General features: G+C 47.1%; 1 protein-coding gene across 1 annotated transcript in view; it reads left to right on the forward strand.

Moving 5' to 3' along the window:
* The window catches only part of PTH1R (parathyroid hormone 1 receptor), a 93,739-nt gene extending 83,735 nt beyond the window's left edge, over positions 1-10,004 (forward strand). Inside the window, exons 11-13 of the mRNA XM_071456350.1 lie at positions 2,179-2,320; positions 2,788-2,829; positions 4,184-10,004. Of these exons, the coding sequence (XP_071312451.1) occupies positions 2,179-2,320; positions 2,788-2,829; positions 4,184-4,546 (547 nt within the window). The 3' untranslated portion in view covers positions 4,547-10,004. The remainder of the gene's footprint in view (positions 1-2,178; positions 2,321-2,787; positions 2,830-4,183) is intronic.
* The last annotated feature ends 4,213 nt before the right edge of the window (positions 10,005-14,217 follow it).

Genomic DNA, 14,217 nt, shown 5'->3' on the forward strand with positions numbered 1-14,217 from the left:
TTCCGTCCTGTGCTTTGTTAAGCTTGGCCTATTGGTTAAACCTGCCCTTGAGAGGGTGTTTTCAGTGCCTTGGCTGAACTGAAAAAAAGATTCCAATTTCGTTTCGTTTTTTGTTTGGTTTTCCTTTGTCCTGCCAAGCTCGTCTCCCTTGATAATTCGGGTTATTTGTAGCATGGTCAAAAACTGGACGGGAAAATCAGATTGCTGGGACACCACGGCTGCTTGAGAGCTCCCAGGGCTCCTCGGGATCTCCTGGGCTGCCCAAGAGGACGCTTGGGAAGGGGGGAGAGCGGAACGGTTTGGGATGTAAACCATGAGCTCATCGCTCCCACCCCCCTCTCCAAACACACATTTGAGGCAGGAGGGGGATTTGGCAGGAAAACACCTCCCAGTTCTCCTCGCTGCCCTGTCAGGGCTCTGATTTATCCATTTATTTACTTCTCCCTGGCCGAAGCTTTGCCATTAATTATGGTTTGGATGGGGCCTGCTCCTTTTAAAGTGTTAAATTCCCCGGGTGGTTTGCAGGACAGAGGCGGTGCCGGCCCTTTCTGGGAGCCATTCCTGCCCTTCCCCATCCCTGCTGCACTCGGGCACTTGCTGGAACTCTTGGCACGAGGTCTAATCCCTCAATTAATGGCACTTCCAGGCAAAGCTGATTCCCTCCGGAGCCAGCCCAGCCAAATTCTCAGGGCTGTGGAGTTGTGGTGCCTCCGTGGAGTCCCCAGCACTGATCCTGTGCTGAGGTGGAGCTGCTCCCTGGAAAAAGGAGCTTTTCCAAGTGATGCTGAAGCCCAGGGCACCTCCTAGGAGTGTTCACCCCGCTCTGTCCTCCTCCCCTGGATGTCTGGAGTAATTCCACTCCTAACTCACCTCCCTCTGCTCCAGAAATGTTGAATTTGCAGGCAACCCCGACAAGGGAAGAGATGAGAATCCTGACTCCATGTTTCAGAAGGCTAATTTATTATTTTGTGATATATATTATATTAAAAGAAAATACTAAAAGAATAGAAGAAAGGATAAGGAAAGGATTAGGAAAGGATAAGGAAAGGAAAGGATTAGGAAAGGAAAGGATAAGGAAAGGATAAGGAAAGGAAAGGATAAGGAAAGGAAAGGATTAGGAAAGGATAAGGAAAGGAAAGGATAAGGAAAGGAAAGGAAAGGAAAGGAAAGGAAAGGAAAGGAAAGGAAAGGAAAGGAAAGGAAAGGAAAGGAAAGGAAAGGAAAGGAAAGGAAAGGAAAGGAAAGGAAAGGAAAGGAAAGGAAAGGAAAGGAAAGGAAAGGAAAGGAAAGGAAAGGAAAGGAAAGGAAAGGAAAGGAAAGGAAAGGAAAGGAAAGGAAATCTTGTGACTGCTCACAGCCTCAGCACAGGCAGCTGTCATTGGTCATCAAGTAAAAACAATTTCACATGCTGGGCAAACAATTCTCCAAATCACATTCCAAAGCAGCAAAACGTGGAGAAGCTGAAACTTCTCAGGAGAAAAGATCCTAACAAAAGGATTTTTCATAAAATATGTCAGTGACAGAGATCTGCTCTGCACTGGAGCCACTGAGCCAGGGTGGATTTTCCTGTCTGGCCTCAATGGAGTGTTTAAGGTTGGAAAAGAGCTCTGGAAGTGAATTCTCCACCTCCTGCCCAAGCAGTGGCAGCCACTGCAGGTCATGTAGGACCACAGGAAGATGGAGAACCATTCGGGATAAGGGGATTTGGTGGATTTTAGTTGGAGCCTGAGGGCTGGAGTTGCAGCACAAATTCCTTTCCTTCCTTTCCACCTTCTCCCCATGATCCTGACCCAAGCCTGGAGTTGGTCTGAGGCTGGAAAAGTCCCCTCAGTGTTGTCACCTCCAGCATCACTCAGGGCCATATCCAGGGTTGGACTGGCCCACGCTGGAGGTTGAACCAAGAGCTTGGAATTCCAGGTGGAATTCCACAGCACCTGTGTAGACATCCCGTATCCAAGGCGACAAGGAGAAAACCACGAGCAGCTCATGCCCAGTGACAAGCCTGGCTGGGCTGGTGATGCTGGGGAGGCTTATCCATGCACTAATTCCTTTTTTCCCCTTTTATTTCCCCCCCTTTTTCCCCCCTTTTTCCCTTTTTTCCTTCCCCCCCTTTTCCTTCCCCCCCTTTTCCTTCCCCCTTTTCTTTCCTCCTTTCCCCCCCTTTTTTTTTCCCTGCAGGAAGCTGCTGAAATCTACCCTCGTCCTTATGCCTCTGTTTGGCGTTCACTATATTGTTTTCATGGCTATGCCATACACAGACGTGTCAGGGATTCTTTGGCAAGTTCAAATGCACTATGAAATGCTGTTCAACTCTTTCCAGGTACTGGAACTCTGGGAAAAACGGGAATTTCAGCGGGGAGAGGAGGGAAATGTGGGTGCAAGGCTGCCTTTAGAAGCAGGGCTGGGTTTACAGTACGCTAGAATTAATTCATGAGGGGATTTGAAAAATATTTGAGCCTCAAATCTGTTTTCTTCTTGCAAAATGCAACAAGAAAATGGGAAATTTGTCCAGCAAAAAATGTTGTTCCCAATTCTTGCCAATGCACCCCAGGATCCCGTTGGCCTCTTGTCCCCCAGGACACCCTGCTGGCTCCTGGTCCATCAGGAGCTCCATCCACAGGGAATTTCCTCTGTTTCCCTCTCCTGCCCCACTGAACAATCCCACATTTCTCACACACCGCAGGTTTTGAATGTCCCCAATCCCAGAAAAGCCTGGGGGTGCTGGGCAGAAAAGAGACCCAAATTTCCCTAAATTCCCATTAATTTGTTGTTTCTTCATCCCTCCAGGGATTTTTTGTTGCCATCATATACTGTTTTTGCAATGGAGAGGTGAGTCATGAGCATCTTCATTCCCTCCCTTCTTGGGTTAATTCCTCACCCAGGTGGATGCACATCAGCACATCCTCATTTTTCTGCAACAAACAACTTTATTTTGCAGTCCAAGGTCTCTCAGTCCCCATAAAAAATTCAAATGTCCTTTTTTTTTCCTGGTGGAAAACCCCCAGGTCAGCATGGCACCAATAAATGAGCTACTGGAAGCAGCTAATGGAGAAAAAATGTGGAATTTTTAATTTCCTAGCACAAGTGCTGCTTAGTGCAGCTTTATTTCAAATTAGGAAGAAAAACAGATTGATAGAGTCACTGATTTAAAAAAAAAATCTGTATTTTTCCAGGCTCTTTTTACTTTTTTATCTGTTTCCAGAATGATATACTTTATTTTCCTCATTTCCATTAATTCCCTCTATTGCTGCTAATTAAGAAAGTGGACGGTCAGCGACTGCACCCCAGGGAAGAACTTCCACGGACTGGGATAAAATGAAATTGATGGATTTTAAATGGAATTTATGACCTAAATTTATGTATTTTAAGGGGAATGTATAACTTAAATTCATGTATTTTAAGGGGAAATAAAACTTAAAAAATCATTGTTTGTGTTCTGCAGATAAAATGAGGATAAAATGTAAGGGGAATTGATCTCATCCTAAATTTAGCAACCTACTTTAGACCCAGTCTAAAATTCCCATTCCAGGGAAATTTCTCAGTATTCAGGTGCCTCTCAAGGTGTTTTTCCCACTGACACTTGATTTTTATGGGACATTGAGACAATTCCCTCCTGGATGTGCTGCTCTCCATCCCTCAACCCTTGGGCAGAGCTATTCTGCCTTTCTGGCCAGATGTTTTCGGCCATTCCAGATTCCCAGTGTCCAATATTTCATTTGGAAATGTGAGTTTATTTATTTAATGCAAATTTATTATTTATTTAATGTGCATTTATTCCAATTTCATGGAATCACAGAATCTCCTGATCTGGAAGGGACCCATAAAGACAATGGAATTCCAAGTCCCCACAGAGTTTCCCACCCATTCCATCTATGGACGCCACATTTTTCTGGCATTTTTCTTCTTCCACTCGTGGGGTTTTTTTTTCCCCTCCTTTTTTTTTAAATGTGAATTTATTATTTATTTAATGTGAATTTATTATTTATTTAATGTGCATTTATTCCAATTTCATGGAATCACAGAATCTCCTGAGTTGGAAGGGACCCATAAGGACCATGAAATTCCAAGTCCCCACAGAGTTTCCCACCCATTCCATCCGTGGACACCACATTTTTCTGGCATTTTTCTGGCATTTTTCTTCTCCCAGTCATGTTGGGTTTTTTCCTCCTTTTTTACCCCTCAGGTCCAAGCAGAAATAAAGAAGTCATGGAGCAGGTGGACTTTAGCACTTGACTTTAAAAGGAAAGCCCGGAGTGGGAGCACAACCTACAGTTATGGACCAATGGTTTCCCACACCAGCATCACAAATGTAGCCACGAGAGGGGCACTTGCCCTCCACCTCAACACGAGACTTATTCCAGGGACCCTCAATGGCCACAGGAATTTGCCAGGTTATGTGAAAAATGGCTCCATTTCAGAGAATTCCATGCCTTCCTCCGGCCCGGAGCAGTACAACAAAGATGAGGAATACCTGAACGGCTCCGGGCTCTACGATGGAGACAGACCCACGGTCCTGGTGGAAGAGGAGAGAGAGACAGTGATGTAAAGACAGGAGGAGGAAAGGAAAAATTCAGCCAAAGGATGAAAAAAAAAAAGGTTCCTGGAGAGCATTTAGTGGGAAAAGACCATCAGGCCATGCAGCGGATTCCGAGGGTTTCCATGCAGCTCCTCTGTTCTGTGGAATGAGAGATTAAGTTATTTGGGGAAACAAAAAAAAAAAAAAAAAACCACACCAAAAAGTGAGCCACCAGCGTGGCCAGTGGGTGATGCCATCCATGAATTCCGTGATCCACGCTCTCCTGGTGATAACAGAGCCCTCCAGACCTGCTGGACACCGGAGATCCCGGGAGCTCGCCAGGGAGGGCTGCAAAGCCCTGCGTGGTCCTTGGACCCCTCGGGGAGCGTGGGCGGCCGAGGAGGACGGGAGCGTCCCCCAGGAAAGCAGGAGGCGCGCAGGGAGGGTGCAGGGCCATCGTCCTGGGAGGGGACAAGCCACCCTGGGGGGCACTGGCGTGGGCTTGGCTTGTTCTCTGCCTGTGGATCTGCCTGGCGACACACACAGCGGTGGGAAAGGCCCCGCCACCCGTCGGTCAAAGGTTGTGTTGGGTATAACCAGCCCCCTGTTCTTCTTCCCTTGGGAATTCTCACTCCCTGGCAAAATGCTCCTCTGGGGTGGGGAGGGTTAACAGCTCATGGAGGCAGGCGGGGATTGTCCTCTCCTTTCCCCGGGTTCTGGGGGCAAGGCAGGAGCGGGTACAGTTTTAGGGTTGGATGTGGTTATCGGCAGGTGCGGCATTCCTGCTCTTCCAGAGGGGCAGGTGGAGAGGGAACCGCCAAGGGCACGGAATTTGCACGTCCCAGAGGGGTGATTGTGGCTAAAATCAGCTCCCAGGGTGGATATCTCGGCCCTGCCTTTTTGCGGATGCTCCTGGAAAGCAGCTTCCATCCTCTCTTAAAACTCGGGAATGTTCCTCGCTCTGCCCTCTGAATGTCCTGTTCCACAGGGTCGTGGAATTCTGGAATGGTTTGGGTTGGATGGGACCTTAAAGGTCACCTTGTTCCACGCCCTGCCATGGCAGGGACACCTCCCACTATCCCAGGTTGCTCCAATTCCTTCCCAGTCTGGCCTTGGACTCTTCCAGGAATGGAGAATCCACAGTTTCTCTGGACAATTAATCCAAACCCTAATGAGGAAAAAGACTCCACCAGCGGTTCTTCTGAGGGCTAATTAAGGATTCATTTCCCAGAATCTGAAGGGAGTCAGGAAGGGCAGGTGGGATCCTGAATTGGTGTCCCAAACTTTTATCAACCTCTCAGAGTAGGGCCTGACCAAAACCCGGTGGAATACAGGGAAAAGTCTCCTCCCTCTGACATGCCCAAGGTTTGGATTCAGACCTGGGGGAGGATGTGGTGGCTGTGAGGTTCTGACAGGAGCTGGAGCTCCTCTCCATCTTCACAGAATCCCAGAATCCCTGAGGCTGGAAAAGCCCTCCAAGGTCATCAAGTCCAAGTTGTGCCCAATCCCCACCACAGCTCTGAGTGCCACATCCAGGAATTCCTTGGACACTTCCAGGGGTGGGGGCTCCAAACCTCCCTGGGCAGCTCCTTCTGAGGCCTGACCGCCCTTTCCATGGGGAAATTCCTGCTGGTGTCCACCCTGAGCCTGCCCTGGCCCAGCCTGAGGCTGTTCCCTCTTGTCCTGAACAGAAATCCTTGACAGCCAATATTTATTTGTGATGTTCTTTTCTTGTTTCACCTCATCAAAAGAAGTCAGACCTCATCATAACCATTTCCCACCAAATAAGAGTTATCAAAATAACAACTTTTCAAAAATCAAATCATTTTCCTGCTCACTTCTTCTACCCCTCCTGATTTTCTGGCTCAAAGATATTTCTAAGTTATAATTTCACTGCTGGAACAAAACAAAAACACCAAAAAACCCCAAGCAGTGACTCACTCTTTGCTTGTGTTTATTACTCAAGATTGAGAACATTTGACAATCCCTCAGAAATTCAAGGAATCAGCAAAAGCCATAAATTTATTTATAAACAAACATAACCCCCCCTCCTAAAATGCAACTCTCACGGAAATGAATTCAACACTGGATTATTTAGGATTAACATAAATCAAACCTCTTTTTAAATGTAGATGAAAATTACAGGCACTAGGGTTGTGCAGGGGGAAGAAATATTTTTAAAAATCCTTTGAATTGCAAATCATAGATAGATTTTTCTTTCCTGGATGTTTCTGTGCGTGAGCAGCATCCATGTAAAAACGGGGATAATGCTGAGACCAAAACAGAGGGAAAACTGCCCCTGAGGCCCAGCAGGATCTGTTTGTCACAGTGTGTTCCCATCATTCCTGGGCTGATCCCAAACTCTTGATTGAGTGTATGGAGCAGGGTTATCTGGAGATCCAGGATCATCCCTCCTGGATTTTAGTGAGGAAGAACCAGAGCTGGGATGCCTGGAAAGAGAGAAGGAGCCCCAGTTTTGGGTTGGGATTTGCCCTGGAAGGACAAATGGAATGATCCTGTTGGAGCTTAGCCGGAGCCTTTGGATCCAGAGGAGGTTCCTCTTCCCTTCCTCCATCTCCAGGAGCTGAGGACATTTCCCAAGGAGTTTGTCCTCATCCAAAGGTCTGCGTCCCCCTGGGATGACAGTTCCTCCCCTGTGGGATTTTTCTGCGGAAACACAGCCCCAAAGGCCACGGGAAACAGAAACCTTGGAGGGGAGGATTCATTGGTTCGGGATTCAAATCCTGCAGGTTCAAATCCTGCAGGAACGACAGGGCTTGTGCCCATCCCAGTTGAGATCCAACAGGGGAGAGTGGAGCAGAGGGAGCAGAGTGGAGCTGGGGTGTTATTGCATTTGTGGGGTGCCCCGTGGCAGGGAGGAATGATGGATCTGACTCCACGCTCTCAGAAGGCTAATTTATTATTTTATTATCTATATTGCATTAAAGAATACTGAACTAAACTATACTAAAGAATACAGAAAGGATACAGACAGAAGGCTAAAAGATAATAATGAAACTCGTGATTCTTTCCTGAGTCCAACACGCCTTGGCCCTGATTGGCCAATGAGTCAAAACAATTCACATGAAACCAATCAAACAAGCACCTGTGGGTAAACAATGCCCCAATGCATTCCAAAGCAGCAAAACACTGGAGAAGCAAATCAGGTAATTATTGTTTTCTTTTTTTTTTTTTTTTTTTTTTTTTTTCCTGAGGCTTCTCAGCTTCCCAGGAGAAGAATCCTGGGCAAAGGGATTTTTCCAGAAAATATGAATGTGACAGGGTGTAGCAAACGCGGCATGGAATCATTGTCGTGGAATCTTTGTCATGGAATCATCCCAGAATGAGCTGGGTTGGAAAGGACCTCAAAGCCCATCTCATTCCATGGGCAGGGACACCTTCCACTATCCCAGGTTGCTCCAAGCCCTGTCCAACCCGGAAAACAGGGGAAGAAACTTTCCCAAGTTCACTTCAAGGAGGAGGAAAAGATCCAAAAGAGCTGTTCCCTGGTTTTCCCTGGTTTTCCCTGGTTTTCCCTGGTTTTCCCTCCTCCTTTGTGTCAGATCTGTGCCCGTTTTCCTCTCATCCTAGAAAACATCTGGCAATACTCCATGGAGTATTTCCATGGAGCCTCTCACTTGCCCAAGCCAAGCTGTGCATTGCAGTATCCTGGCTGACTGGCTCACATGGAATCTCCCTGGAATCTCTTGGATCATCATCCTCTTCCCCAGAGCCACACGTTGGGCTTGGACAGGGAACCTCACCCCTGGCAGGTTCCTCTATCGTTCCTCTTCTATTCCCATCCACAGCAGCAGAGTTCTCCTCGGGATTCCTTGCTCCTTGATCCCGCTCTTTCCCGGGATTTGACAGCTGTTTAATCTCCCTTTTATTTCTTTGGGATGACTTTTGGCAGCGGTTTCACCATTCCTGCTTCTCCTGGATAAGGGCAGACAATTGTTTTTCTGCCTCCTCCATTCCCCTTGGTCTGGGTTCAGATGAGATCATGTCTTGTCCTACCCCTCATCATTCCTCAGCTCTGCTCCTTGTCTTGTTCTGGAGCCAAAAAAGTTCACAAAGATCTCCCAAAATCGAATTTTTTCAGCCAGGGATTGGCTTTGTTTATCTGTTTATGGGCAATCAACTGGAGGTCAGGGAACATCCACAGTGCTGGGAAGAATTTTCCACTTTATAAACCATGAAAATCCACAGAGAGGGAAGATCTCCAAAGTTTTTATTCCTCTTGGTTGTCTTGACAAACTCGGTGGCCAAAAGGGTTTTTAATTTCACATTCAGATGTTTCAAAAATTGAAGAAACCTCATTTATAGGTTGGGTTCTTTTTCTCACATGTCCTCCTTGGTGATTCCATGTCCTTCTTGGTGATTCCATGTCCTCCTTGAGGTTTTTGTGTCCTCCTTGATGTTTCCATGTCCTCCTTGGTGTTCCCAGGTCCTCCTCAGTGTTCCCAGTTCTTCCTTGGTGATTCCAGGTCCTCCTTGGTATTTTCATGTCCTCCTCGGTTATTCCAGGTCCTCCTTGGTATTTTCATGTCCTCCTTGGTATTTTCATGTCCTCCTTGGTGTTTCAAGGTCTTCCTTGGTGTTCCCAGTTCCTCCTTGGCCATTTAAAGCTCAGAGACACCAAACAAGCTTTGCTGAGACACAAATCTTTCAGTTGAGCTTCATTTAGTGATTAACTCCAAACAAATTTGCAGTCAAGGCTTTTAATGGCCCTTGATGAATCTCCTAATCCTGGTTTTCCTTCCCTCGGTGCTGACAGAATCCTCACTGGCTGCTTTTTGCTCTGTAGGAGGTTTGGAGCCGGGATTTTCTTCTGGGAGTCATTTCCCACACTTCAATTCTTTTTTTCTAAACTGTCCCTCCAAAACAACCCCAAAACCTTATTTAAATAACTTAATTCAGCATTTAATGTCCTCTTTTAACTGGGTGCAGATTTGGCTGGAGGAAAGGGTTTTTGGTTCAAAGCCAATCTCAGCTGGCAGTTCCCAAACCAGTCCAGGGCTTTGGGATGGGAATGGGATTTCCTTGGATCACCTTGGATCACTCACTGTACTCATCACACCTGGGGCAGAGTTCAGGTATCCCCAGGTGGGAGATGACTCCCAAATAGTCCCAAATCTTGGTGGATTTATGGAACAGGGCACAGAGAGCAGGGAAAACATCCATTGTGTTTGTGCCCCACTCCAGGAGGATTTCAAACAACAAAATAGAAATCTTAAGCTATTTTTGTTTATTTTCTGGGGTCCTGCTGAGAGCTCTGCGGGGCTCTGGACAGTGTCTGGAATTCTGGCTTCTCCCAGTTCTCTGTGCTGGATGAAACCTCCCCATGAGTGGGCAGAGATGTTCTGAGCTGGACTCCAGGGCAGGACAGCTGGAAGCAGCTCCAAGGTGGATTTGAGATTCCTTGGCATGAGGCAGGAGCTGCTGAAGGGAATTGGGATAACTCAGAGCAGGGAAAAGACAGAACAGCTCAGGACTCGTGTCCAGTTTGCAGAATGGATTTCAAAGCCGGTTTCCAACTGCAGCTCCAGAAATGCTCTGCTGAGAATTACAGACCAGGCTCGGAGTTGGGATTAAATCCAAGGACACCCAGTGATCAGCTGGACATAAAACGAATCCCATTTGATCTGTTCCTTTCCTTTCCTTTCCTTCCTTTCCTTTCCTTTCCTTTCCTTTCCTTTCTTTCCTTTCCTTTCCTTTCCTTTCCTTTCCTTTCCTTTCCTTTCACTTTCCTTTCTTTCCTTTCCTTTCCTTTCCTTTCCTTTCCTCCTCTCTCCCTCTCCTCTCCTCTCCTCTCCTCTCCCTCTCCTCTCATCTCCTCTCCTCTCCTCTCCTTTCCTTTCCTTTCCTTTCCTTTCCTTTCCTTTCCTTTCCTTTCCTTTCCTTTCCTTTCCTTTCCTTTCCTTTCCTTTCCTTTCCTTTCCTTTCCTTTCTTTCCTTTCCTTTCCTTTCCTTTTCCTTTTCCTTTCCTTTCCTTCCTCTTCTCCTTCCCACCTTTTCATGTCGACTCAGATCCTCCAAGTTTTCCAGGTTCTCAGTAGCCCCAGAGCACTCGAAGTTCCCAATAATATCAACATTTTGCCAGGATTTGAGAGTCAAGTGGAGGAAAGATGATCCTGGGGGAGCATTAAAAGAAACATTAACTCAGGTTCCTCTGGAATCTTTCCCACAGAGCAGGGAAGGGTTTCCAGCCCAGCACTTCCCCCTCCAAGTGAACTCCTGTTTTCCTCAAGGATCTCAGTGTTCCAGAGTTCCCAAGAATCTTTCCAGCATGCCCAGGGGTTTGGGATGAGAGCTGATCCAATATTAAATATTCATATTTAATTTGAGTTTCACCTTCTCATCTTCTCACATCCCAAAATCTGCCCCCAGAGAGGCATTTCCAGGGCTGGAAATCAGCTGAGGGATTGGCAAGGCCAGGAATGAATGGAAACGTTCTGGAAAATTCACCCAGTTAATCAGGAGCTACTTCAATAAATCTGACTTCTTTCCATTCAGACAGATCTGACAGGGGTAAATTAGTGCCTAATTAGGATTTCTCCTGATTGGAGGAATAATAAGAAAGCAAAAGGGGGAAGGTGGGGTGTGACAAAGTCCAGTACAACTTCCTCTTCCTCTTTATCCTCACTGCCACTTTTCCTTCTATTTTTTCACTGGAAAAAATAGATAAATTAGAACAAACTCAGCTTGAGAACACGGAATTTTGACCCATTTCTCCTGGGTCCCACAGAGAAACTTTTCTCTTTGACTGTAGCAATGGTTTTCCTGGCACATTAACAAAGGAATTCGATGGAATTTAATTATTTCCTCTGACTGGGGGTTAATGATTCTGGGGATTAATTGATGGGGTGAGCAAAACCAGAGGTGCTGGCACAGTTTGGGATGAAATCCTGATCCCAGGAAAATCAGCACCGAGGTGTCTGTTGATTTCCATGGAGTGGCCTTCACCCATAAATTCTGAAGAGGAAAAGGAAATTATTCAATCAAATAAATTCCCTGTTCCCAAAACCTTGATTGGCACTGGGATTTCAGGGTGTCTTTATCCTTTAGATTCACAATCCAGCAGGATCCCTGACATCCAGAGGTAGGAGAAGGTCTGAGGGGAAACTTCCTCTCCTAAAATTCTTCATTTTCTCTTGGTATCAGCTTCCCCATGTGGAGATTCAGGATGTGGGAGACACTTGGCTGGAAATACTTGGAATTAAAATGTTTGGGATGGAGGGATCAATGTGTGCCTGGTTTCCAAAATGCCCAGGGTTGCATCCTCTGAAATAGGGATACAAAATCCACTGGAAAGGCAGCTTAAGCCCAGCTTAACTGAAGAGTGGCCCAAGCAGGCAGGCTCAGGTGCCTGAAGAGGAGACAAAACCATGAGAAGCAGCATCGATTTAAAACAGAGCTTTATGAGACTTGAGCCAGCCTAAAGACAGAGCTGAGCTTTTCTTGCCAGGCCAAACTTTTACCTCATCCTCTATCTAAACAAATCCTTCTTCCTTGAGAGCCGCAGGAGAGGAGCAATCAGAGAGTCCCAGGATGGGTTTAGGTTGGAAAGGAGCTTTAAAACCACCCAATTCCAGTTCTATGGAACTGTCCCAGGTTCTCCAAGCCCTGCCCCACAAGGCCTAGGACAAGAAGCCATTTGTTGTTAAAGGTGGGATCTTTGGCAGGCCAGGTTGGGTGAGATGGAGCTGGTGGGACAGAAGTGGTGGGAGGAGAGGAAGGACAGGCACAGCTGAGCACCAAACCCATCCCAAATCCATTCCAAATCCTTGGCCAAGCTCTTCCCGTTGGGATCCATGAGGAGACAAACCTGCTGCTGAACGCCTTTGCAGCTTCAGGGTGACCCAGCCCTGGTGGTCACCACAAATCACAGGGCCTGGGCTTTGGGAAATGGGGTTTTTCCAGGATAGTGGCTCCTTTTTCCACTCGGAGCAGGAGGGAGAGGAGCAGGGGGGTGTTTGTCCCTCTGCAACACTGCAGTGGGTTTCAGGACCTTGTTCCCCTCCAGAAGAGGGACAGACCCCAGAAAACTACAGGATAAAAGTGTGATTCCAGGGGCTTTGCCGTGTGTGTGTCTCCAGGCAGGAATTTGGTTCACATTCCTCCACTTCTGCTTTCTGCATGGACCAAAGTAACGAGCGGGAAAAGGCAAACCACAGGTGTATGTAAAAGGGAATTCCAATAAAAAAAGAAACCTTTATTGATTCTCATGGAATCTTTCTGCCGTGTCTTTTCCTGTCTCTTGGACTCAGAACCTCAAAAATCCTGTCGGGAACACTTGGATGGGCGTGGGTTAATTACTCCTCTGAGGAAGGAGCTCCATGGGATCCTCCAGTTCCTTAAGGACACAGAAAGATTGGAACCGGTTTCTCTGGGAATCCTTCAGAAAAATCTCACTCTGGGTGGCTTCAAAACCTCCTCGGGCTTGTGATTTTCAGGGGCACTGGGAACAACCCTGGTCAGCTCCCATCTGTTTTTCCAGGGGTTCTGGAGATGTAATTCCACTGCTGACATCCTTATCCTTATGCCTGGTTTGGTTCCTTCCATCAGAGAATCCCAGAATGGTTTGGGTTGGAAGGGATGATCCAGTGCCACCCCTGCCATGGACAGGGACACCTCCCTCTACCCCAGGCTGCTCCCAGCCCTGTCCAGCCTGGATATAGAAGGGCCCCAATCTCACTGAAATAAAATTCACCACCAAACCAGGCCCGGCGAAGTTGTGGATTCTGGAGCCACTTTGTCTTGGGATGACAAATCCAGGAGGGAAGGGCTGCAGGAGCAGTGAATTCCAGGGAGGGCTTGATGGTCCTGAGCAGCCAAAGCAGTGGGAACGACATTCCATGAAGCACTGCCTCAGTTTCCCTGGGATTGTATTTCACATGTACAGAGGAGCAGCCTCTGCTCGTGCCCTGTTCCAGCCTCCTCCCCATGCAGGGCACAGCTCCAGGGGATCCACGAGGTGCCCCCAATCCCAGAGGATATCTGGGAGCTTCCTTCAAAATGCAGGGCTCTGTGCTGTGGGACATTTGGCCAGTTCAGCTTTTCCCACTGTTTTCTGTTTTATTCCTCCATTTCTCCTGGATTCTCCAGCTGGGATTTAGGGCCATGCTCAGGCAGATGCTGTGCAGACTTTTATCCAAGGAAACTTAAGGAAAATTATGTGGGAAAGGCTCAGTCTTAACGTGAGGTGAAGGAAAGGCTCAGATTTACTGAACTGAGCCTTCCAAGAAATTGTTTTCCCCAGGGTTGGTTCATGGAAGTGGCTCTGGAGTGATCCCGCTGTGATCCGATACAGCCAGGGCTGGGAGAAGGGTTTTTAACTAAATAAGGGAAGATTCAGACTGGATAAAAGGGTTTTTAACTAAATAAGGGAAGATTCAGACTGGATAAAAGGAAGATAATTTTAAGGTGAAGGTGGGGAAGGGCTGGGATGGAATTCCCAGAGAAGCTGTGGCTGCCCTTGGATCCCAGGTAGTGTCCAAGGCCAGGCTGGACATAAACCATGGATAATTTTCCCCCTGAGAAACAGGAATTTCAGTTTGAAACAAGGGTTTCAAACAGATTTTCATCAGCTCCAAATCTCTGCAGCTCTCTCTCGAAGAACAAAACCTTTGGAAAACATTTTCCATCTCTCTTGGCTCCAGGGAATGCCACAAGGATTAACAAGTAATATCAGCTCTGCT

This window comes from Agelaius tricolor, unplaced genomic scaffold (genome assembly GCF_023055355.1).
Source record: "Agelaius tricolor isolate 1412-34295 unplaced genomic scaffold, bAgeTri1.0.p SCAF_58, whole genome shotgun sequence".
Taxonomy (NCBI): Eukaryota; Metazoa; Chordata; class Aves; order Passeriformes; family Icteridae; genus Agelaius; species Agelaius tricolor.